At 44.4% G+C, this 24527-nt stretch overlaps 1 protein-coding gene across 1 annotated transcript in view; it reads left to right on the top strand.

Annotated features, from left to right (window-relative positions):
- LOC120841323 (flavin-containing monooxygenase 5) overlaps positions 1-24527 on the top strand; it is a 113510-nt gene that overhangs the window by 53021 nt on the left and 35962 nt on the right. Inside the window, exon 5 of the mRNA XM_040501583.2 lies at positions 8035-8256. Within this exon, the coding sequence (XP_040357517.1) occupies positions 8035-8256 (222 nt within the window). The remainder of the gene's footprint in view (positions 1-8034; positions 8257-24527) is intronic.

Raw genomic sequence — 24527 nt, 5'->3', positions numbered from 1 at the left:
TTGGTTATTTACTTCAACTCTGTTATATGGTGTTGATTAAAGTAGAAGTTTGGGCTAGTTGGTATTTCATGATTAAAGATTAAAACAGCGCAAGGACACGGACAAGAACAAGAAGGTAGACAAACAAGGCGCTGCCTTGTTTGTCTACCTTTTTGTTCTTGTCCGTGTCCTTGCGCTGTTTTAATCTTTAATTTGTTATATGGGTAAGGCGTGCGCGAGTGGCGCGTGAAACACCAATCCCGGCATTCTCCTTGATGCTTAAGTAATTAAGCGATAGGTCTACTGCGTTCTTTTTATAACGCACGCACTGCTTCAAAGCACTCGTCTACACGCAGACGACGCGACGACCGAGGACGTAGCCCGCGCGCGCCCGCGCTATCGAGGGAACCCAGAGACGCACGACTGCGCATGCGTGTCGCCGAGTCCCTGCAGACACAACAAGGTGAAACGCCATCTCGTTTCGTGGCGCCCGTCGCGCCTCCTGCAAAAGCGCCGGTCGCTTACCTCGCTTAGAGTCAAAACTTGGAGGCTGTTGCGATACCCTGCTCCGCAAGCGGAGTGTATACTAGTACTCTACAGCGCTACACCTTGTGAATAACGACGGTGTAGTGCTGCATTTTAAGCGTCCCACAGCGGGGGCCAGTGCGGGGCACAGAGTGGAAGCGAGAGCTGCGTCAACGTTCGGCTGGACTCGGGTTCGATCAAGGAGATAGTTAAATAGTTTTAATAAACACAAGGAGACGTAGGCCGGACTTTGTTCTCAAACTGGTTACTTTGCAGGAAAGCGTAGAGGGGAATGCAGAGGTTGAGAATAAGAGTAATGTCGCGCACACGGAATAACATCACACTCGCACAAACACAGGCATGCACTTAAAGTTGATCTTGAAGACCAGTAAAGGTTTGCTCACGCAGACCCGTTTTCTTACGTTACGTTACGAAAAGTCACCGCGAAATCTGTGCTTCGTATTAAGCGTGGCTACCAATTCAAGGAGATAGCCTGCTCTTTAAGGCAACCCTGACGACCACCCGGAAGAGGCGGTTAAACTTTCCAATTTATGTTGTGCCTTGAAAACTAAATTTACTCCGAACCTCTTGGCCACTGACTTTAAATTATGAGATATTCCATGATAGTAATGCACACAGACCACATGCTTCACAACCGGTTTTTCCCATGGAGCCGAACTGAACTTTCCTGACAGCTTGCGCATAACACTAGCAATTACACCCTGGGGATGGCCCGCTTCCAAAAGACGCAAATTTTGCAAATCTATTGCCTTTCCAACGCGATGTACACGTGACTTTTTACAAGCGTTATCTAACCACAGACGCAATCACACTTCTCTTGACTAACTTCGAGTGACAGCTGTCAGCCGGCAACAAGGGTTTGGCCGATTCCTTGCTGTACCTCCAGCAGAAGCCCTTTTCTGTATGTAGTAGGAGGTATACGTTCCGACGGACTTTGAGCTGGCGATGTCTAGTTCAGTTTCGCCGTGGGAAAAACAGGGTTCGGTTTTTTCGGGGACGCACGGTATATTGCTATTTCGATGGGCACGTGGCGGGGATTGCATAGTCATAGTTTTTACTACTTTGTTTATGCGAAATCTTATGTCATTTTTGGTAAACGGAACCTTTGTGAGCCTTCACGGCTTATGTCTAGCTTTAGCTGCCTTGCGAGCTTGTTCATTTCCGCTGACCCTGCGATTGCCCGAAATCTATTGTAAAACTCTTTGGTGTCCCATGTCAGTCAGGGCAGACGCGGGTTCAAGCCGAAGAGCGACGCAGCGTTCGATTGGGGCTGGGAAAAATACTTGTTACGATATGTTTGCCTATGTTGCTCGTAAACGTTTTGTTTTATAGTGGACTGTTTACCGACATCTACATTAAAGACTGGCCTGAACTATAGCCTGAAAGAAAGGAATATAATAATAATAATAATAATAATAATCGTTTATTTCACCATAAGATTTTTATGGTGGCGACCAGGGACAAAAAGCTGTAGAAAACAGCTTGACGAGGTCCCCAACCGCCTACAAGCAGCAGAGCAGCGTGATACTCACAGTATAAAATACATACAGAGCACAAGCTATAGAAAGAATAGCAGAAAAGACCTTCGTCATCACACACTTTGTTAAGGCTGATTCACAGGATTGTTAACTTTTGTCACTTTCTAGCTTTTGAAGAAAGAAAAAAGATACGTGATACAATCGCGACATAACTAATAAAAAACAGGAGAAAAGAATTATGCACACGATCGACATCAAACAGAAGGGTCCGAATATCCTTGACAGATGATTTCTCCCAATCGAAGTTTTTTTCGGGCAAATAAATTTAATAATTTCGGAATAGTGTATCTGAGCATTTGTGTTCAGTAGTTCGTTCTGGGAGTGACCACCTCCCAACAGCTCGCAGAACGAGTAGGATAAGGATGAACATATTGGGAAAGGCGTCCAAGGCTCACTAGAAAGCTAGTATTTCTAATTTCTTCCACTTTTAGAGTAGTGGAAAGTCTGTAGTCGTAGAGAGAATATATACTAATAATGTGAAACTTCTTGAATAGATTGGCTGTAGGATGATCAAAATCTACATTCCCGATTGCCCTCACGGCTTTTTTTTGCAAAATATTTATTTTATCGAGATTTGCTATTGTCGTCTTACCCCAGACTAGGTGGCCGTAAATTAAATTGGAATAGAACAAGGAGTTATATATTAATAATTTAACATTTGTTGGCAGTACATAGCGGTTGCGGTTTAGGATACCGACTATCTGTGATAACTTCGAGGTAACGTAATTGATGTGATCGTCCCAAGACATATTCTCGGAAGAAGTGACACCAAGCAGTTTAAAAGCATTGACGATCTCAATCCTGGTTGAGTTTATTACGATATGTTTGGTGATATTTACAAGTTTGCTCTTGGGACGAAAAAGCACGGCTTTTGTCTTTGCAACGTTTATTTGTAACGAATTGATGCGGCTCCAGACGTTCAACTTAGAAAGCGCCAGGTTTGCCGATTCGAACAGTAGATCAACGTTTTCCGCAGTGAAAAGTAAAGTGGTGTCGTCGGCGTAGTTTACAAATTTTGCTTCGGAAGTAATGTTAACAATATCATTTACAAATATATTAAAAAGAAAAGGACCCAATATACTACCTTGTGGGACACCAGAAATGATTGGGTTTGTAGTTGAGGAGTTCCCATCAATACAAACAAACTGCATTCGGTCTGCCAGGTAAGATTTTATTAACTTCAGTGCGTGCCCTCGAATACCGTAAGTGTCTAGTTTTTCAATTAAAATTTTATGACTTAGGCAATCAAATGCCTTTGTGAAGTCTACGAAGATACCAAGAACCATCTTCTTTTCCTCGAAGCTTTGAAGTATGTGTTCTTTCTGAACAAGCAGAGCAGATTCCGTTGACTTTTGTTTTATGAAACCAAACTGTGAGGCTGTTATTAAGTTATACTTATTAGAAAAGTTAATTAGTCTTATATGAAGCAGTTTCTCGAGTATCTTCGAAAACACAGGTAGTATCGAAATTGGCCTATAGTTTCCCATATCGTTAACACTCCCTTTTTTATGTAGGACGGACACCTTTGCTATCTGCATACGTTTAGGAAATACACCTGTGGTTATACAAAGATTAAATATATAGGTTAGTACCGGCGCCAACGCATGAACAACATGCTTCACTGGCCTTATCTGTATGCCATCCGCATCACAACTACCACTATTTTTAAGTTGCAAAACTACAGAAATTAATTCGGCGTCAACGACTGGCTCTAAAAATATTGAGTTATTATTTCTGGTGTCACGAAACAAGGAAGAATTTACGGTGTTAGTTTTATCTGCAATGCTTTTGAAATGTTCATTAAAGGCATTCGCTAACGCATGCCCAGTTAGTTCAGCACCGTCATTGACAATCTTTACAATAGAGCCGCGGGAGCGATTTCGACCTAAGAGGGCGTTTAATTCTTTCCATATGACATCGGCATGACCCTGCGCTGCTTTGAACACGTTAAAATGATAGCTTTGTTTAGCTCGCCGCAGCTCTTTTGTCAAGCTGTTGCGATATGTTTTGAAGACTCTTAGATCGTTTTGATCTCTGGACTTCGCAAATCTTGCATATAACGCATTTTTCGTACGAATTTTACAATGCAGTTCGGGGGTAACCCACGGTTTTTTAATGCGTTTAGAAGTTTTCATAGATTTGAAAGGAAAGTGTGTCAAATATTGCTCAGAAAACAATTCCATAAATATATTGTAGGCCTCTTCGGCGGTATCCTGGTTGAGTACGCTATCCCAATTTATATCTGATAGAGCGGTTAAAAAATGGTCTAGTCCATCAAGTGTTATTTTTTGAAGCATTGTACACTGCTTCTTATTTGCCTCCCGTTTCATATATTTGTCAGAAATAAATATTGGGAGGTGGTCACTAAGATCGCAACATACAACACCAGCTTTTATATGCTCTGTCGAGCGATTTGATATGAACAAGTCTATTAGTGTTTTGGATTGGCAGGTAACTCGCGTGGGGCTGTTGATAACGTTTCTGCATCCGCCAGTATTAATTAAAGTCGTAAATGTGCGTTTAACAGTAGTGTCCGTACACATATCAATGTTAAAGTCTCCACCACAAGTAACATTATACTTTCCTTCATTGACAAATATTAAGAAGGACTCAAAGTACTCAAAGAAGGTTTCAAGACTGCCACTAGGGGGTCGGTATATAACAGCAAAAATATTATCTTTACTACGAACACAAAGCATCTCGTAATCCTGTGTGACGCAGCTGAAATCTTTTATTAATTCACAGCGAGAGTCTTTAGTCAGGATGGCCACACCGCCACCACGCTTCTCTGAGCGATTGACGTAAAAAGAACGATACGACGGCAGTTTCAGAACATCAGCTTCATCCGTGTACCAAGTTTCGGTAAGCATTATAACATCGAAGTGAAAACCAAATTGATCGAAAAGCAACTCAAGGTCAACAGCTTTGTTTTTGGCTGACTGAGTATTTAAATGAAAACACGTCACGCATGACATTAGATCTTCACCGAGATAGCTTTTCACGTTTTGCGGTAGAAAAAAGGCGCTTTCGGTCATTCACCCCAAAAAGGACAAGGAGGAAAAAACAGTAAGTGATATTCACAGAATCGTATCAAGGTCGGCAGTATCCGAGATTTTAAGCGCCCTCTCGCCGTCTTGTTTCCTGATAAACACCTTATCATTCCGGTGCCAGACGTATTGATAGTTATTTCGCTTTTCCCATTCTTTAGCCACCCACAAAAGGGCCTTACTCTGTCTCGTCAAGTTTTCTTGGAAGAAAACGTTGCTTCTACTACGCCTGAGTTCTCCTTTTTTGTCAAGCCACCGGTCGCGAGTGGTCTGCTGTGCGAAACGCACAATTACGCCTGGATTTCTATCTTGCTTTGCCGGGAGCCTGTGCATATTTACGATATCGCCGTCAGTCAGTTCTGGAAGGTTTAGTCTTGCTCCAATTTCATTAACACGAACCAAGAGGTTCTCTTCTTTAGCTACAGGGATCCCGTAGATTTCGAGGTTGGGTCGCCTACTGCGCCATTCCATATCGCTTAGATCGCGTTTTAACTGTTCAATTTCCTCGCCGGTTTTTAGTCGTTCAAGAGCTTCAAGACGCTTTTTCACTGCCTTTGTTTCATTGTCCTGATGGTTAATATGCCCGAGAATCTTATCATACTTATCAGATAGCATCTGCATTGACGTTTCGATTCCGGTCACGGTTTCTTTTAGACTCATTAGACTATCTAGTTTGGCGTTGATGGTTACCAATAGTGTAGGCATGTCGACCACTTCCCCCTTCCTACCGGATGGGCCTCCTCTTTGTTTTACTCTCTGGCAAGTAGAACATTGCCAACTTTTCCACGCGCTTGCCTTTTTAGACTTGAAGGCTACGGCTGTGACACCTGAGCACGCACCAAGATGGCAAAAAGAGTCACATTCACAGCATGTAATAGAAACTTCTACGTCGGATAACACCTCTTTACATACAATGCAGATCGAATCTAGAGGCATTCTAGCACATCAGCAAATCAAAGAAGTTTGCTTGGCAGCAGCAGCGGCGTAAATAAACAATAATTGGCCCAGATCCCACACTAACCTGTAAAGGTCAGATGAAATCGTAAGCGCTGTGCCACGAGCCGCTGCCGCTGCCAAATTGTCCTGCAGAGTCGCTGGTCTTGCTTTTATAGCTGCTAGTCCTTGTGGTCTGGCAACTCGTGCAGCGTGTTTGCAGCTCCTCCTGGTACGTGGGTTTGATGACTCGGCGAAGCCGCCTCGACGACGAGCTGTTTGTAGCACGGTCACTGTAAAGGTCAGATGAAATCGTAAGCGCTGTGCCACGAGCCGCTGCCGCTGCCAAATTGTCCTGCAGAGTCGCTGGTCTTGCTTTTATAGCTGCTAGTCCTTGTGGTCTGGCAACTCGTGCAGCGTGTTTGCAGCTCCTCCTGGTACGTGGGTTTGATGACTCGGCGAAGCCGCCTCGACGACGAGCTGTTTGTAGCACGGTCACTGTAAAGGTCAGATGAAATCGTAAGCGCTGTGCCACGAGCCGCTGCCGCTGCCAAATTGTCCTGCAGAGTCGCTGGTCTTGCTTTTATAGCTGCTAGTCCTTGTGGTCTGGCAACTCGTGCAGCGTGTTTGCAGCTCCTCCTGGTACGTGGGTTTGATGACTCGGCGAAGCCGCCTCGACGACGAGCTGTTTGTAGCACGGTCACTGTAAAGGTCAGATGAAATCGTAAGCGCTGTGCCACGAGCCGCTGCCGCTGCCAAATTGTCCTGCAGAGTCGCTGGTCTTGCTTTTATAGCTGCTAGTCCTTGTGGTCTGGCAACTCGTGCAGCGTGTTTGCAGCTCCTCCTGGTACGTGGGTTTGATGACTCGGCGAAGCCGCCTCGACGACGAGCTGTTTGTAGCACGGTCACTGTAAAGGTCAGATGAAATCGTAAGCGCTGTGCCACGAGCCGCTGCCGCTGCCAAATTGTCCTGCAGAGTCGCTGGTCTTGCTTTTATAGCTGCTAGTCCTTGTGGTCTGGCAACTCGTGCAGCGTGTTTGCAGCTCCTCCTGGTACGTGGGCTTGATGACTCGGCGAAGCCGCCTCGACGACGAGCTGTTTGTAGCACAGTCACTGTAAAGGTCAGATGAAATCGTAAGCGCTGTGCCACGAGCCGCTGCCGCTGCCAAAAGCGACCAGGCGAAACGTTTTGCTCGGCAACAGGTTAATGTTTTGTGCGGTGCAGTAGGCACAGTTCTAACGCCGCGCGTAGAGCAAACGCCGTGCGTTTGCTCTATTCGTTGCTTATTAACTCCGCGCGTTTGCAAAATTTATCGCTTATCAGCAGCATATTCACTCTATGAACTCCAGGCTCTGCAATGGGGTTGATGCTCATGTTTCTAGCGGGAATAAACAGAAATACTGGCGTACAATGCTTACATTGCAATGACAGCTAACATACGACGTGCAATTACAAAGTTCCGATCCTAATTTTGTAGCATAAAAACAAAATTACAGCACGATGATGCACGCGCAGCTGATGAACGCGGAAACATTCGCGCGTTTTGATGCCCAAAGGTTTCTTGAGCATTTCAAGATGTGCTACGCAGGTATGTGTGACTCGTGCAAAAGCACGTCGTCGATTTCAGCATAGCCTCTAACCAGAGCGATGAGCGCGTACCACTTCCGTGTCGGACTCGGCAAATCTGCCTCAGAGATCTTAAAATTGGTCAGCAGAATTACACCGAAAATTAAATGAGTCGTGCGAAAGGTACTGCGTGCCGATTGAGCTTCAAGAATGGCAGAACGTTGCTACAAGACGTGTTCGGGGAAATTCGGCATACTTTTAACGGCTTACGAACTAAACCTCCCTAAGTGATCGGTGAGAGGCCTTTGGTGGTAATAATCCGAAGGGAAAGAAGGCCCGTGCGCAGCAAAGCAAACCAAACAATTTATTTATTTATAGTGCTCTTAAACAGCTTGAAGTCCTAAATGTCGTTCGGCACGTCCAGGAGGCGATGCTGGAGGACATAGCGCAGACGGAGTCCAGGCAGCGGCGACGCTACGTGTCCAGCCCCCGGCACACGATCCAGGTGGACTACATGCCCTACACCCGGGACATCGCGCGCAGGATCGGCGCCGACCCGAGCCTGGGCAGCCTGTTCCTCCGGCACCCGGCCCTGTGGTGGGCCGCAGTCGCGGGCCCGCAGGTCCCCTACCTCTACCGACTACAGGTACGGGATACAGAGCTAAGGCGAAAGTCACACAGTCGAAGGTGCACTAGAAAGGTTTTAGAGCGCAGCTCTTAGGGGCCCGTTCCCGGCTTGAGCGGCGTCGCCGTCAACGTCGGCGTCGGCGTAACCAAGGTCACCCCAAGGTCATCCCAAGGTCACATGACCCCAAGGCCACGTGACCCTCAGAGGTCACGTGACCTCTCCCCAGGGTCACGTGACGCCCAAAGTCACGTGACTTCCCAAGTCACGTGACCCCCCAAAATCACGTGACTTCCCAAGTCACGTGACCCCCCCGAGGTCACGTGACCCCCGATGACGTCATCAGTGACGTCACTGATGACGTCACCGGCATCCACATCGTCATCGTCATCATCACTGATGACGTCACCGGCATCCGCATCGTCATCGTCATCATCACTGATGACGTCATCTGTGACGTCACTGATGACGTAATCGGCACCGGCATCGTCACGTGACCCCCTAGGTCACGTGACCCCCCCAAGGTCATTTGACCCCCCCCAGTACCCTTCCCTCCTCCTCCTCAAGAGCTGCGCTCTAATTCGGCGTTACAGGGAGTTGTAAACAGCTTTCACTTTTTTAAGTTCGTCGTTCTATTGCGATAAATTGATCTGTTTGCTCTGCATCGAGTAAATAATGAATGTAACTGCACACATGAAAAATTTGTTTTGCGTACCTTTATGGTGGTGACCTTCTTACGCACGATATTTCTTTAGTGCCAGATCTCGCACACGGGTCAGCAAGTTCTCTCATGAGGCAAAATGAAATTTGTATGTTAAAAAAAAAGGTTTGAAAGAAACCTATCATTATAATAGACTTTTAGGGAACCGTTTTGCATCGGAATCAGTCGAGCCGCGTACTGAATACGGTGGTCGAACAACGTGCCACAAATGCGCCTTCGTTTTGATCACGAAAGTGCGAATCCGCTCGCAGCAACTCGACAAAGAGGCTGGAAATATGAATAAAATGAATCTCCCCCGCGTACTTCAAAAGCGACGAGTAAATATATTACCGAGGAATTATGTAATGAACAAGAATAATTAAAAAACGCAACTCTCTAGACCTACGTCTCATAGAAATGTTTATATACCACCGTAATGTCTTCGGAATCTTGTCTTTTATGGTGACCAATAAGTTTGGTGCGTCACACTCTTGCTACGAAAAGTTTGATTTGATTTGTTTATTTCAATCAGGTACTATGAACGTATATAAAACTGGAGGCGTGTGCAAAATCTTCTTACAAGGACAGATTGACGAAGCCGCCTGGGGAATAATTTTGTTTTATGGCTTTTTTGTACTTTCTTTGATTTGAAAGCACAAGCCTTTAACTTAAACATAAAATTGCTTACTGAAATATTTTTTCTTACTCTGTGTGTGTGTGCGTGTGTTTTTCTTCCACTTGCTGTAGTGCTTTGATGAGAGCAGCTTCCAACGCGTTTTTGGTTTGCTATCACAGACGATGAATTGGTGCCGAAAATATGTGCCTGCGTTTTCAACTAAAAAACACCAAATACAACAAGGAAAATAAACTTCGCTGTAAGAAGAATCGCACCCAGAACTTTATGTAGCATAGCGGAACGCACCAGACCTCTCGGTCACCAGCCCATTGACATTTGTCTTGTAAAAACCTATGCATTTACACTTATTTACAAGCTACGCACACAATTCTTCAGTGGAATATATATATATAATAAGTACGTAGAGCGAATTAATATATGGTGTTACTGTTTATTACTTCCATGATGTAATACGTTATGAGTGTAAACAAAAGAAAAATAGGTATTCGACCCAATTGGCTACATTACTATTACTAGTTATACATTTCACATGAATCACGACTAGTTTTACGCGTAAGAAGTATTAAAGGGAAGCTAAAACAATTTTGCATTCAAGAAAAAAAAAAAAAAAAAACCTAAATCGTTTGTATTTGGCCTCGAGAATCACGAATATCGAGATTATTTTTCAGTTCGGTGCACGGAGGCTGCTGATATTGATTTTCAAAGTACCGCTGAAGCCCCTCCTTCCCGGAACGTGCCGTTGTAAAAGGAGTGTAATGAATCTCCGCTCTCCCGCATCTTTAGCGGGTGTCAAAGCCATGCACGCGCCATCTTGCTATTTTTAAAAAGGTCAAAGAGAGATGTCACGACTAGTGTCAGTACGGGGGAATAGAGACGCTTTGCAGCAGCTCTGCAAGAACGCCGCCATAGCCGACTTCCAATTTTTGTTTTCTCTTATTACGCTTACGTCACTTCACAATGACCAGAGCAGGGCGGGTTGTTGCCATTTTAGTTTCTACTGTTTCCTTCTCCCCAGCATTGGCCTTAGCGGAAGCTCGGCAACGCCCGCTTCGCTGGCTCAGCGTCTGGGTAAAACAAGAGAAGATTAGCAATGGCGTCAGTAATTTGGGGCGTGTGCAAATCATCTATTAGCCGCGAGATGTTTCGGTGGCGTTCTCGTTTGGTTACTTTTCGTGACGTCATTACCCTGTGAACAACAAGTTCGATGGTGTTTGTAATGAGCATGGTGGCAGCCTGAAATCATAGCGCTCTCAAAGCAACGCTGCCAGCACCGCAAAGATTGAAGTTCTTACATTGCTCTTATTTCCGTCGATGAGACATCCTTTGCTGACGTCATAGTCACGTCGCCAATACATCGTAAGCTTGCTTTGGCACGCGCTGTCTACAGGAGCGACACGCGCTTGGTGGTCCAAAGATCATAGTGGTCACGACAGGTCGGAGGTTTTTCATGTTTTCTCGCGTTTAGTTACATCTTCGGGCAAAAGGAACGTGATATTCAGATTCACGGGATAAAAATACGCCAGAATTCACCTCTAACTCGTTTTTCTCAAAAAGTGTTTTAGCTTCTCTTTAAAGAAGCGGTGCAACGATATTCAATTGAAATTTTTTTCACTTTACACAAGCTTACTGGCACTAGTGGGACTCAAGGACACTCGCACGCAACGCCAGTGGCCAAGAAACTCCTTTGTTGCGGTGTAATTTCAAGGACAAAAGCGATCATTTTCATTCAATCTTTTCTTTGCAAAATTTGATGACGTAACGTGGGGATCGCAGTACACCCCAATGACGATATTTGAATGCGGTTCATAGATTGGACCCGAGCATTGCGTGGCCACTCGATTGGGGCTCGTTATAATTACTAGCTCGAGAAGCATTCGGGTAGGGGGCTCGTGTCCAATCGCTGCATCAACGGCAATAGCCGAGCCATAACAATGTCTGGAACTCAGCGCGTGTCCTGTGCTTTGCCAACGCCAGCGCGTGGCTATGATCAACATTGGCGGCATATAATCGGCTCCAGATCACGTGGCCGCTTGTTCTGGCTGCGATTTGAGGGGGTGAACGCTGCTTGTTTTTCTTTAATTTTTTCTGGGACTTCTATTGCGTGGGGTGAAAAACGAACGCGTGTTTCATAGGTCATTAACGTCAGGGATTCGTTCTAAGTGGTATATGCAGGGTTGGGCAGTATCGCGATACAAATGTATCGCGATAGTATTTCAGAAATACATTTTGTATCTGTATTTCTGTATCGCGATACATTTTCTCCGCCAGTATCTGTATTCCTCTATCGAAATACATTTTGAATGTTCCTTTGTATCGCGATACAATCAGGGTGAAATGTATTTCGTTACATTTCTTGAGAAATACCCCCCCCCCCCCCCCCCGAAAAAAACAAAACAAATCAGAACGCTTTTTTTTTTTTTTTTACTTCTGAGGGCACCAGGGTCAGGGAGATGCTTGGGCATTGTTACCATGCTGACCAAGGTTCCTTCTGTTTCTACAAACTATTTTTCTATGCGTCCTCTTCTCTCTTCTGAGAAGTGTTGCGTAGTGTTGACTCGAACCAGGTGGCGTGCCAGGAGTGGAGTCAGAGCATCTTGTGCCGCAGGTTTTTAGGTAGGGGTTTCTTGAGTCATATATTGTTTGCTGGCATCCAAAGCTCGCTGCTAACCGTCTCTCTTGCCTTAGCGTATACAGTACACCCAGTACACCCAGCCGGAAAAGCTGAGTCACAGTCCGTTGCAGCACGAGCCTGGCGGTGGTTGGCTTGAAATAGTAGGATGACTTACCCAGTGAAGTTAAACACATATTCGAATGCGTCGGCGGCTGCACCCGTAATATTGCACGGCTCAAGGGTACGTCCTCTGCCGACGTGAAAGTGACCTGCTGTTCTGGTGATCCGAACCCAGGAAGGAGCTCAGACGTGGCCTCTCTGTGCTGACCCAGACTTCGTACACCTGCGACTCGTCTCGAGCGCGCCGTTTCTCGGAGAGCTCGCACCTGTGCCGGCAATATCAGGTCGCCATCCATGAGGTTTCTATTCGGAGTATGCAAGACGAAACTTGAGGACTGCAATTCATGCGTTGGTGGTGGAGGGTCGGCAGGAAGGACCTTTACAACAGGGATGCACGGTATCGTTTTTTTCAACCGTAACAGAAGATAAGACAGGTGTTTCAGAATGCTTCAGGTGGTCTACTATTCTCGAAAATTCCAAATGACACTGCCCGCACGATCTTCAACGAGGTAACCTACAACGAAAGTACGTATTGTCCTTTCATACAGCAGCGTTGTAAAGTTTCATGTTCAAGGCCACACGTAGAGATAAAAAATACCAGTTCATCCCACCGTGACCTCATGTGATAAATGTTGACAGTTGCACAATTGGACAGGGCGTGGTGACGCTTTGATGTGATTTAGAATGACATAAAATTTCTTTAGAGGTCAAAGTCTTTTCGCATCCCTCGTCAGACAGACAGGATGTCAGCTAAGGGACCGCGGTCAGTCCTTGATTGACGTTTTTTCGAGCCCATTGAAGACTCCTCGTCGTTCGAATTCACTACCTTCAAGGCAATGTGCCAAGCCTACGGGAAAGTAATTTGGGGATCAAAAACTTGCACTTCAAGCTTCACCTCAGTTGGCGTCTCAAACAAATGTGAAAAATGTATTGCAGTATCAGTATTTCTGTATTTGTATTTCCGCCCTCCCTAAAATGTATTCCTGTATTTGTATTTCCAAATACTTTTTTACTCTTTTTAAAATGTTTGAGTGATCATACCTGGCTTGAGTGATCATACCCTTTTGTCATTTCACGTCAACCTGCAGCGCGTTAAGACTAAAAGAAAAATGAAAACTATTCGTAATTATCAAAAGGCAAATTTTGAGGCTATTAATAGTGATCTATCTGTCTTCCTCGAAACATTTTTAAAGGACTTTGAAATTCGCAGCGTGCAATCCAACTGGGATATCTTCGTGGCCAAGATCAACGACTTAACTAATAAGTACATTCCTACCCGCACTATCATATCTAACAGTAATGCTCCCTGGTATAACCCCCACATCAGACGTCTATCTAACAGAAAAAAGCGATTGTACAGATCGGCCAATTCATCATCAGACGATGCTTGTTGGGCCGCTTACAAACTGGCTTCTGATGAATACGTGGCGGCCATTAAAACAGCCAGAGAAAAATACCATAATACTACCTTACCATCCATGCTTGTAACCGACATTAAAAAATTTTGGCGCGTGATAAATCCTGCTGATGATGATAATATTTCATTAGTTGACAGTTCAGGGAATCTCATTCCCCCTCATCAATGTCCGTTTATCTTCAAGGAAATTTTTACGCGTAATTTTTCTGTAACTTCCGACATCTCACTACCAACTACCTATTCTTACGACTACCCTGCTATGTTCCCGATAGTCATAGATCCTTTAGGTGTCGAAAGCATAATTAGATCACTTAAACTTTCCTCCGCTCCTGGTTGTGACCTCATCAGCCCCAAATTTTTAAAATGTACGAGCGTTTATTGTTCAGTTATCCTGTCAAAAATTTTTCAACAGACCATCGATAATGGTTGTCTTCCAGCTGAGTGGACGGTCGGGAAGGTGATTCCACTTCATAAATCAGGTAACAAGCATTGTCCACTTAATTACCGACCAATATCACTAACCAGCATCCCATGTAAAATTTTCGAACATATACTATCTTCGAACCTCGCCAACTTCCTTGAATCTAATTCGTTTTTCACGTCGTCACAACATGGCTTTCGAAAAACCTACTCATGTGAAACACAATTGGTATCAGTCCTTCATAAACTAAATGTTATTCTTGACCATTCCTCATTAGCCGATTGCATCTTTTTAGATTTTTCAAAAGCTTTTGATAAGGTAAGCCATAAGCTATTACTCTATAAATTGCACCAACTTAACCTTGACCCAAAACTTCTTATTTGGCTTGAATGTTTTCTGGTTAACCGCTCGCAGTTCATTGTAGCTAATAATCACCTCTCTCAGCCGAGTGGCGTTCACTCCGGTGTGCCACAAGGCTCTGTGCTCGGACCTCTTCTTTTTCTTATATACATTAATGATCTACCCTCTTGTGTCTCTTCCCATATTCATTTGTTTGCCGATGATTGTGTTGTATTTAGGGAAATAACTTGTGAAAATGACATTAACACGCTCCAGTCCGATCTTAACGCTATTTCTGTTTGGTGCAAAACGTGGTGCATGCAATTGAACATTAACAAATGTAAATTTATGCGGGTGTCCAGGAAAAATCATAATCTACCTGTTTACCATCTTCATAACTCGCCCCTAGATGCTGTGACTAGTTATAAATATCTTGGTATTCACATCACATCAAATCTCACTTGGACAGTTCATATAACATATATAATTAATAACGCTAACCGTATGTTGGGATATCTTCGACGTAATTTTGCAAAAGTTCCCTCATCTCTAAAACTTTTACTTTACAAAACACTAATTCGTCCAAAACTTGAATATGCCGTTTCAGCCTGGGACCCTTGTCATGAAAATCTAATTCACTCACTCGAAATGGTCCAGAATAACTCTGTTCGCTTTATCTTGTCCAACTATAACAGAACTGCGAGCATAACCACAATGAAATTCAGCCTTGACTTGCCGTCTTTGTCATCTCGTCGTAAAAACTTTCGTCTTTGTCTCTTTCACAAGTTATTTTATCACCCCCATCTCCGCACCGAACTTATATTACCTCCCCAATACGTTTCATCTCGATTAGATCACGTCCATAAGGTCGGTGTCCCATCGTGCAGGACTAATGCTTTTTTTCAGTCATTTCTCCCACGCACATCAGAAGAGTGGAATCGCCTTCCCGTACCAACAGCTTCAATCGAAGACCTCCACCTGTTCAAGAACGCCTTAACTAATATTGTATGAATAGACGCCATTTTTTTTTGTATTTCTAGTAACTGCTTTCTTTTACTCCAACACCATTTTTGTAACCACTCCCCTCTTCAATGCCAAAGGCCCTGAGGGTACATGTAATAAATAAATAAATAAATAAATAAATATTTCCGATACGTATCGCGATACACTTTTTCAGATGTATTCCAGTATCAGTATTTTAGCTACTATTTTAATGTATCCCAGTATTTGTATTTCCAAATACATTTTTGAGTATTTCTGCCCAACCCTGGCGCAAAGTACAAATATTGACGCATCGCCCCTTGAAAACGACACTGCAATGAAAAAAAAATATTGCTGAGAGCATCGATGGGACAGGTTTTTTTACGTAATTTTTCCACGAGAACAAAAAGATCGCGAAATACTTGCGCCACTAGACGCCATTTAGGTGGAGGTCACGGCCAGCTCCAAGTCCCGCCAACAAAAGCTATTACTACAGGATTAGCTTGGCCGCTCGACCGAACACGCTAACAAATCTAGATCTTACCCGAGTAACCTGTCTCCTACTTCAGCGGGTAATACCACGTGACATCGCGAGTAAACGATCCGCGACCTGATCTTGAAACTGTCGAGATAATAACCTGGATACTGCGCGGATTGGCTTCGTCTCGGGCTACGGAAAGGAAAACATAACAGCGATGGAAGAAAATATATTTTTGATAATGAACAAAGCATTCGAAGAGACGATAATATTGATGGCGACCCGGTGTTTTCTGAGGTGGCTCCCCCAGATCCTTTTGCTCACCTTCGTTTTGGGCTATATATTAAGATCAAAATTACTTACTCCTTTCAGTAAGACATCAAACATTTGTTGTTATTGTTCAGCGCGATCGCTGCTACTCCAGGTCCTCCTAAGGCCACGGTCCCACTGAATGTGGCAGTTTAGGTACTTTTTGGCAGGTCATTACTCATCTTCTTTTGAATACTGTTTCGAGGGATTGATGTAATTCGAAAGGCAATGCAATCTTCTTTCATTAAATATTAGGTATGTGTTGGTTTTTACTATTCATGCGCATTTGTAGCGCTGCGAAGATGATGGCGCGGAGCCTCACTTGCTCCGCTAGTTCATGTTTTATGAACGATCCATTAAAGATAACACGGTTCCAATATAGCAGTTTTGTTAAGATGATGTCGGAGCAGAATTTAACGATACACTTTGTTGGTGTTTGCACTACTTTGTTTTTTCATCCCTCCAAATATTGCCCTAAAATTGACATTTTCAGCACAAATATGTTTTTAATGACACCCGCTAGGGCAATGAAATTAGCTACAGATGTAGTGCTTATAATTGGTAATATGCAGAAAAAAATTTAATGTCGTGTAAATTTTTTTTTTGTTTAGATATTTTATATTAAACGTAGCACTTTTTTGTGCCTCGAGTCATAGTACTTCAAATGCCGCTGAGGAAATAATTAATCTATGATAAAATATTTAATAACATTTAGAGCTACAATGGTTGCCCAAGAGGTGGACGATAGCTTTTTTCATTTTCAAAGTCATAACGCTCCAGGAGCGTTTCAAACTTACCTGTTTTGACGCATATCTTTTTTGAATATCAAACAGATTTATTGGCATCTAATAATATTTATTGTTTGAAATAGATATACATTCCAATGTATTAAATTTTCACAATGACCTTGCTTTGGTTTCTTAATAGGTGTAGAGCTTAGCTAATTTTAAAAACAATTAAAAACTGTTTGGATGTTTTGTTGCGCTACCTGGCGGATGGCAGACAAACTGCTGATTTCTAATGTTCAAAAAATTTCCGAGGGCGACGTTGGCGTCTGTATCATCATCAATCTCCGTGTCTTTTTACCCTCACATTTAAAAAAATATATTGGAAGATTTACTATCGATAACTAAATGGTTTAAGTACTGGCTCAGGCTAATAAATCTAAGACAAATAATTACACAAGCGTAGCGTGATATAATGTGTTCATTATTCGATATGATTGAAATCAATAAACAATGAAGACGAAGAGGAAAAGAATACACGGGACTTCACTTTATGCCTAGAGTCACTAAATGAGCTTTAAAGTATCGGCACTCCGTTCCCCAAAATTGTTTTGAGCGCCGCCATTTTGGGTCTTGCTCAGAGCAAACGCAACTGCCGATCATCATGATCCAAAAGTACGACTTCCTCAGCATTAGATGCGATGCTAGGAAGCTGATGCAATATTGCAATGCTCTGTCGCGGGTTGTTTAAACATTTGTGAGGGACGGAAAAGCGTTTTCTGTGATTTTAGATAAAGCTTCATATAACTGGCAACCATGATTTTAAGCCACAATATGGCCAAGTGTCGTTACTCTGAACCATAGCTAATTTACTGGCACAAGCGGGAACAATGAAGAAAAGGCAGGTGTCAAAAGGTAGTGGCTTGTGGAATCCACGGGGCTTACGTCATGGCCCCTCCAGGTATAACAAGCCTCTTGAAAAAGAGCATGAATAGTGTCATTAAATAAACTACGCTTCAGAGTAGCGACACTTTTCTTTATTGTGGCTTAAAATCATGGTTGCCAGTTGTTTGAAGCTTTATCTGAAATCACAAGAAACGCTTTTCCGTTTTCCACTTTAAGCAGTTTGCGACAAAGCAAAGCAACATTACATGAGCTTCCTAACACCGAATCTAATGCTGAGGATGTCGCACTTTTGAATCATGACGATCGGCAGTTGCGCCTGCTCTGCACAAGCACCAAAATGGCGGCGTTGACAACACTGTCGGGGAAGAGAGTAACAATACTCTGAGCGCAGCTCATTTATTGGCTCTAGTTCCCGCGAAACTCCTTTTCCCTGAGTGAAACTGAAAATAAATATTAATAATAATCATTATTATAGCTAATTTAGTTATAACCAAATGCACATAATAGACAGTTTTAGTATAGCGTTGCTGGCTCTTACGTACGCAATACGCAACAGTATAGCGTACGCTAAAAATGACCTGCTCGGACCGAATTTAGCGGTGCGTTACGTTTTCGAGTGAACACCACGCATGATCTTGGTTAAATTTGCTAGAGCCTTAGAAGTCCGCGTGCTTATAGCGCAACCATGCTCTGTGGAAAGAAATATTCATAATGAAAACGTGGCCAATCATTTTATTTCAAATTAAACCAAGCCGCAGCTGCCTCGTCCAGCGCGGTTTCCTGTGGGGTACCGAGGCATATACGAGTAGGAGTGCGCAGCCCATTTCGATCACAAAGCCTCCGTCAGTCGTCCCGTGGAAACGGCACCTTTTATCAATGCTATCGCGGAATGAAATTCATGATTTACTGATTTCCAGTGCATAGCTAGAACTTCGGCGATTTCTTTTTCGTCCGTCGGCGATGAACTGTGCGAATAGGCTTAGCGTTGAGCATATCGCAGCGTTGACGCACATTCCGAGCGGCGAACATTTTCACTGTGCACTCCTTCAGCTGCACGGCGATCTGATTCGACCGCGGTAGGTCCCAGAAAGGATTTCCGAGCTGAACACCACGCAATTTCACGTAACAGAACTTTGAAAAACACCACGTCGCCCTTGCTACGCCAGTCGAGGTAACCGCCATCTTGAACTGGCGCTCTCGTTGGGTCAGAGGTCTCTCGAGAGCGTCCCCAGCGTCCCGCAAAGCCCGCTAGCCCGCCACGCAAAATCCCCAACGTTGCGTGCGTACGCAATACGCTAGCCCTTCTATTGCGCTCTGCGCATGCGTACTCACGGCCCGCAATTACCTTGTGTATGCAAAGCTATACGCTCCGTGCGGGAACTATAGGGGGCGCTTTGAAAAACGCGTAGCGCCGCTAGCGGAGGAGCTGGCGTTCGACATTGAGGCGCGCTCAGCAGCCTGCGGCGCCTTTTCGCATGCCAAGCTGTGGCGGCGGAAACGCGCACGGACGGAACTTTTGCTTTTTGAGCCGATACATTGAGGGTGACGTTGCATGAGTGCTGGGGCAGACATAGGAAGGGAATTTAGCTGTTCTCCACTTCTTATATATTGAGTTTGAGTCGTTATTAGGAGTAATTTCTGTAGTCGCGGCCGAAACGCAAGACGGCCGCCACCATAATTGCTCTGAGTGGGAAATTTGTTTCGCTCGTCGCTGTAAACGGGACTGCTGGAACGATGATATTTCGAGGCGAGTGACAGGTTCACTAAGTTTGTGCACGAAGTGTGCCAAGTTTCATTAAGACAGTAGGTGTGAAAGTTATGTTTCTAACGAATAAAGGAATAAAGCTGTATGGGATATCCAATATATTGGACCCAAAATGTTCTGTTATAACCGGGCTGTGCGAAGCGCAGATTTGGGCGCACAGGTGCTTGGATTTGACAGTAACATCATACAGCACTTTTTATACTAAAAAGAGGTGGCATAGGGAAACCAGGTGGAAATTTGGTTTGGGCGGCGTAATTCAATGGGAACCTGTTTTGACCATGAAAGGGCTGTCAAGAGAATACCACTCGTCGTGGGAGGTCGAGACTTTGCAGGTTGGAAGGGACTAGTGGACAGTACTCTCAATTGAAACAACTTTACGAAAGGTGGCTCTAAAGCTGAGAAAACAAAGTTGTCGGCCAACACACGGTTTGGCCGTCAAAGGCTTTTGCGGTCAGCTGTTGTGTAATAACCTGTTGCGCGGGGCGCTGATTTGCGGCACACAGGTACCTTGGCATGACCGTCACTTGACACAACACTGATTATACCAAAAAGAGATGGCATAGCGAAAGCAAATGGAAATTTAGTTTGGGCGGCGTGACTAAATGAGAACTAGTTTTTACAGCCAAAGGCTGTCAAGATAATACCGCTCATCGTGGGAGGTGCACACTTTACAGGTAGGAAGGGACCAGTGAACGGTATTTTCAGTTCGAACAACTTTTTGATAGGTGGCTCTAAAGCTGAGAAAAAAAATTGTTTTCTACAGAACTTGGTGTCAGCGTTTCCGCATCCAAAAGGAGGCTGATCAAAAAAGAAAGCACGCCACATTACCTTCCATTGTCAATCGTCGATTCTCTAGTGACTCGAAGTTTCATTGTAGTTTTTTCTTAAATTCATATTTGTCACTTTTTTTTTTACCGTTGGAATCTTTCTGCATGAAGTACAGATTGCGTGCCATACTTGTCCGGAAATATCACCGACACGTACGATGGGGTCGAAACTTCTTTGGAGGGCATTCCTCCAATGAAATCGGCACTGCCTACCCGCGAGTGCGGGACGGCATTTCAGTTCGTCCCATCGGCGCTTACACATGTAGGCGTCACTGGTACGAAAACAAACGCAGAGCGCAAAGCGGCATTGTAGAATATGTCAACCGTGCCGACACAGTGGCAGATATGATCGGGAGACTAAATTTCTTGCGTAGTACGGCGCGGGTCCATCGTTGCCGCTGTCCCACAAAACATTGGCGAGGTGAAAAACTGTGAAACCTTGTCTTCACGAGATACGACGCCCAACTATTGAAGTACTTAACGACGCAGCACCGGCAGCACTTCATGCGGTGAACCCAGCGCAACCGCACCGCTCCGACTTCAATGCGTACCAACGTGCGTGCCGTGGTTTCGGTTTCGCTTTCTCTTGGGTTCTCACTGCCTACCTTCGGTAACGGCCGCGCGGCGGCGCACTAGTCGCTTCGCACGGAGTGTATAGCGTACGGTCCACTAAAACCGCCTAATGAGAGGAGGAAGCGGGCGGGTAGGAGAAACGCGGGTTTTATGTGCGACCGTTCTAACCGTCTCAAAAGAGAGAACGCACAAGCTTATGCTAGTTAAAAAAAAAAAAAAAAAATGGCATCCCCCTTTCAAAAAAAAAGAGGCGGCTCGCTGTTTTTTATTATGCGTCTAATTGCAAATTGTTGAGTGTATGTTTATACAGCCGGAAGCTAGTCTGCCTTAGTGGGCGTCTGGTGTCTCAGCTGTAGATGAGCAATTTAGCCAGTGCGGTACAACCGCAAACCTGGTGTCTTTAACGTGCAGCACGCAGTAGTGATACACGACCGCACGGCGGTACGAAGCTCTTCCAGATCGAAACGGGCAGGGCCGGGGTGGCTTCTGCAGCGCGAGCTTTCGCTCCAAGTGCTCCGAGCTGGTGTGCGCTAGACCGTGCACCAGTCATTTGCCGTTCGAAAAGCAAAGACGGAATGATACCTCGACTAGATTGATACAAGCGGACGGCCGATTGCCTCCAGTCAGTTGGCTCGCAAATTCTTAGCTGTGTGGGTATCTTCTCGGTATTGAAACCATGATCGCAATCACGACGGTTGCACAATTCGCAGAGCAGCGGGGCCGCTTTTACGGGAACCAATATCTTTATTTAGCACTAATACGCTCAAAGAAGGAAATAAAGCCTGATTGATGGAGGAAATTGCCTCCACCAATCAGGCGCCGTTACGTCACTGTCGTGACGTACCGGCGTGCGGTCAAGATAGACATAACCAACGATGACAACTCCATGGAAGTTGTAGCAAAAAAATATAAAAACTTCTTCGGTCTCGCTGAGCACGTTGCGACAGGGCAGTCTTTTAGTGACCAGTGTGGCCACGTTTATTTACAACGGCAAATAATTTACAGGAGACGAAGAACGTGCGTTAAAAGAACAAATCTTGAACTCTTTTTGGTCCGAAAGTCCGAATCTCCCTGAAGGCTCTCGCGCTTCTTCATTTATAGGCGTGCGAGGGATCCCCCTTTCCCTCCATCCAGGCCACGCTCTGGGCCCGAGGTTACAGACGTTATGACGCACACACACCAGCCCACAGCAGTGAGCACCCACTGCCTACATAACCAGACACAGGGCATCCTGAGTGCGGACGTGATCAAGCTCTCGTGCTTCATTCATGGTGCGCTCAAGTGTCCTAGCTTATGGTACTGTACATGCCCAAATCCAGGTGCATTTCGAGTGCGTACGTAAGCGGGCACCAGTGCCTGACGGCGTGCTGCGTTTAAGCATAACATTCAGTGCATAGCGTTAATACAAGAAAAAACACAAAAAACAGCAGCCGACTGCGTCATGCAGGGCTGCTGTTACAACAATACGGACCTAGGCGAGAAATGTTATACAGCCCTCCACGAGAGGCGTTCTCGTTGAAAGGCCCGTAGAATAGATCTCGATCGCTTCAGAGAAAAGCTGGACTGGAAGATAATTCGTACGAGGAGCCTTTAGGTAAAATAGAAATCAATCATAAAGCGTGCCCAAAAAGCACACCCACACGAAATTGAATAAACCTCCGAAATTAACACGAACTCTGGCTGTGGAATCTATTTTAATATAAACATTTAGAAACCCAGACCTGTCGTGTAATATTGCTTAGGAACAGCCTTCATTCAGTTGATAACGGGTTGTCACATCATCCACTGTCACTCGTCTATCCAACAGAATCTATGCACCTGCAAGCTCAATGTCGTCATTACTCGTGGACCAGTATGGATGCCCAGCTTCTTCTTTATAACTCACACTTGTGTGTACATCCATAAACTTCTGTATCTAATCAAACGCACCTCTTTGTGACAAAACACGTTCTATAGGCTGCGCAAAGAGTTTTCAATAGATATCGGCCCAAGACACACCCTCCGATCATAAAAAAACAATTTGGCTACTCCCCATGAGTAAATAACAAACGGGGCTGGAATCTTTCTTGCACTTCATTGACAACTGAACTGACATGTCGAAACCTGTCAGCAGTTTTATTTATTTATTTATTTAGTATACCCTCAGGGCCAAAGGCATTAGAGAGGGGAGTGGTTACAATCAAGAAGAAATTAAACAAACAGAGTACAGCAAAAATGGTAATACAAATAAACAAAAAATGGCATATAATCATACAATGTTAGCTAAGGCGTTCTTGAAGTGATGGGAGTCTTCGATAGTGGCTATTGAAGCAGGAAGGCGATTCCACTCGTCAGATGTGCGTGGCAGAAATGACTGAAAGAAAGCGTTAGTTCTGGCTGATGGAATTCCAACCTTATTAGCATGATCAAACCGAGATGAGATGTACTGAGGAGGTAAAATAAGTTCGTCGTGCTGATGTGAATGGTAAAACAATTTATGAAAGAGACTGAGACGAAAAGCTTTACGGCGAGATGCGAGAGATGGCAGGCTGAGGCTAGACTTCATTGAACTTATGCTCGCGGTTCGGTTATAGTTAGAAAGTATAAAACGAACAGAATTATTTTGGACCATTTCGAGTGAGTTTATTAGGTTTTCTTGGCTGGGATCCCAAACTGACGCGGCGTATTCCAATTTAGAGCGAATTAGTGTGGTGTAAAGCAGTAGTTTTAATGACGAAGATGCTCGGGCAAAGTTACGTCGAAGGTATCCCAACATCCGGTTAGCATTATTAATCACGTATGTGGTATGGGCGGTCCAAGTCAGATCATGTGAAATATGAATGCCGAGATACTTGTATGAGGATACAGGGTCAAGGGGTATGTTATTAAGGCAGTATTTTGGCAATTGGCAAGGTTTTCTGGACACATGCATTAGTTTACACTTGTTAATATTTAATTCCATGCGCCATGCTTCGCACCAGACAGAGATAGCGTTAAGGTCAGATTGAAGGCAGATTATGTCATTATCGCAAGTTATTTCACGAAAAAGTACGCAGTCATCAGCAAACAAGTGAATGTGGGAGGAAACAGTTGACGCGAGATCATTAATGTAAATAAGAAAAAGAAGAGGACCAAGCACCGAGCCTTGCGGTACACCAGAGTGGACACTGCGCGGCTCGGATGTTAGATCATTAGCTGAAACAAATTGTGAACGGTTAATAAGAAAGAATTCAAGCCACGTGAGAAGTTTGTGATCAAGGTTTAGTTGACGCAGTTTATAGAGCAGCAGCTTATGACAGACCTTATCGAATGCTTTGGAAAAATCTAAAAATATGCAATCTGCTGATGATGAGTAATCGAGGATGATATTCATTTTATGCATGAAGGACACCAGTTGTGTTTCACAGGAGTAAGTTTTTCGAAAACCATGTTGCGCGAATGTAGAAAATGAATTCGATTCGAGAAAGTTAGCAAGATTGGAAAACAGAATATGTTCAAGAATTT

The sequence above is a fragment of the Ixodes scapularis genome, unplaced genomic scaffold (genome assembly GCF_016920785.2).
Source record: "Ixodes scapularis isolate PalLabHiFi unplaced genomic scaffold, ASM1692078v2 PGA_scaffold7__128_contigs__length_106722199, whole genome shotgun sequence".
Taxonomy (NCBI): domain Eukaryota; kingdom Metazoa; phylum Arthropoda; class Arachnida; order Ixodida; family Ixodidae; genus Ixodes; species Ixodes scapularis.
Note: the sequence above shows the minus strand (reverse complement) of the source record. Positions and strands in the feature narration are given on the sequence as shown.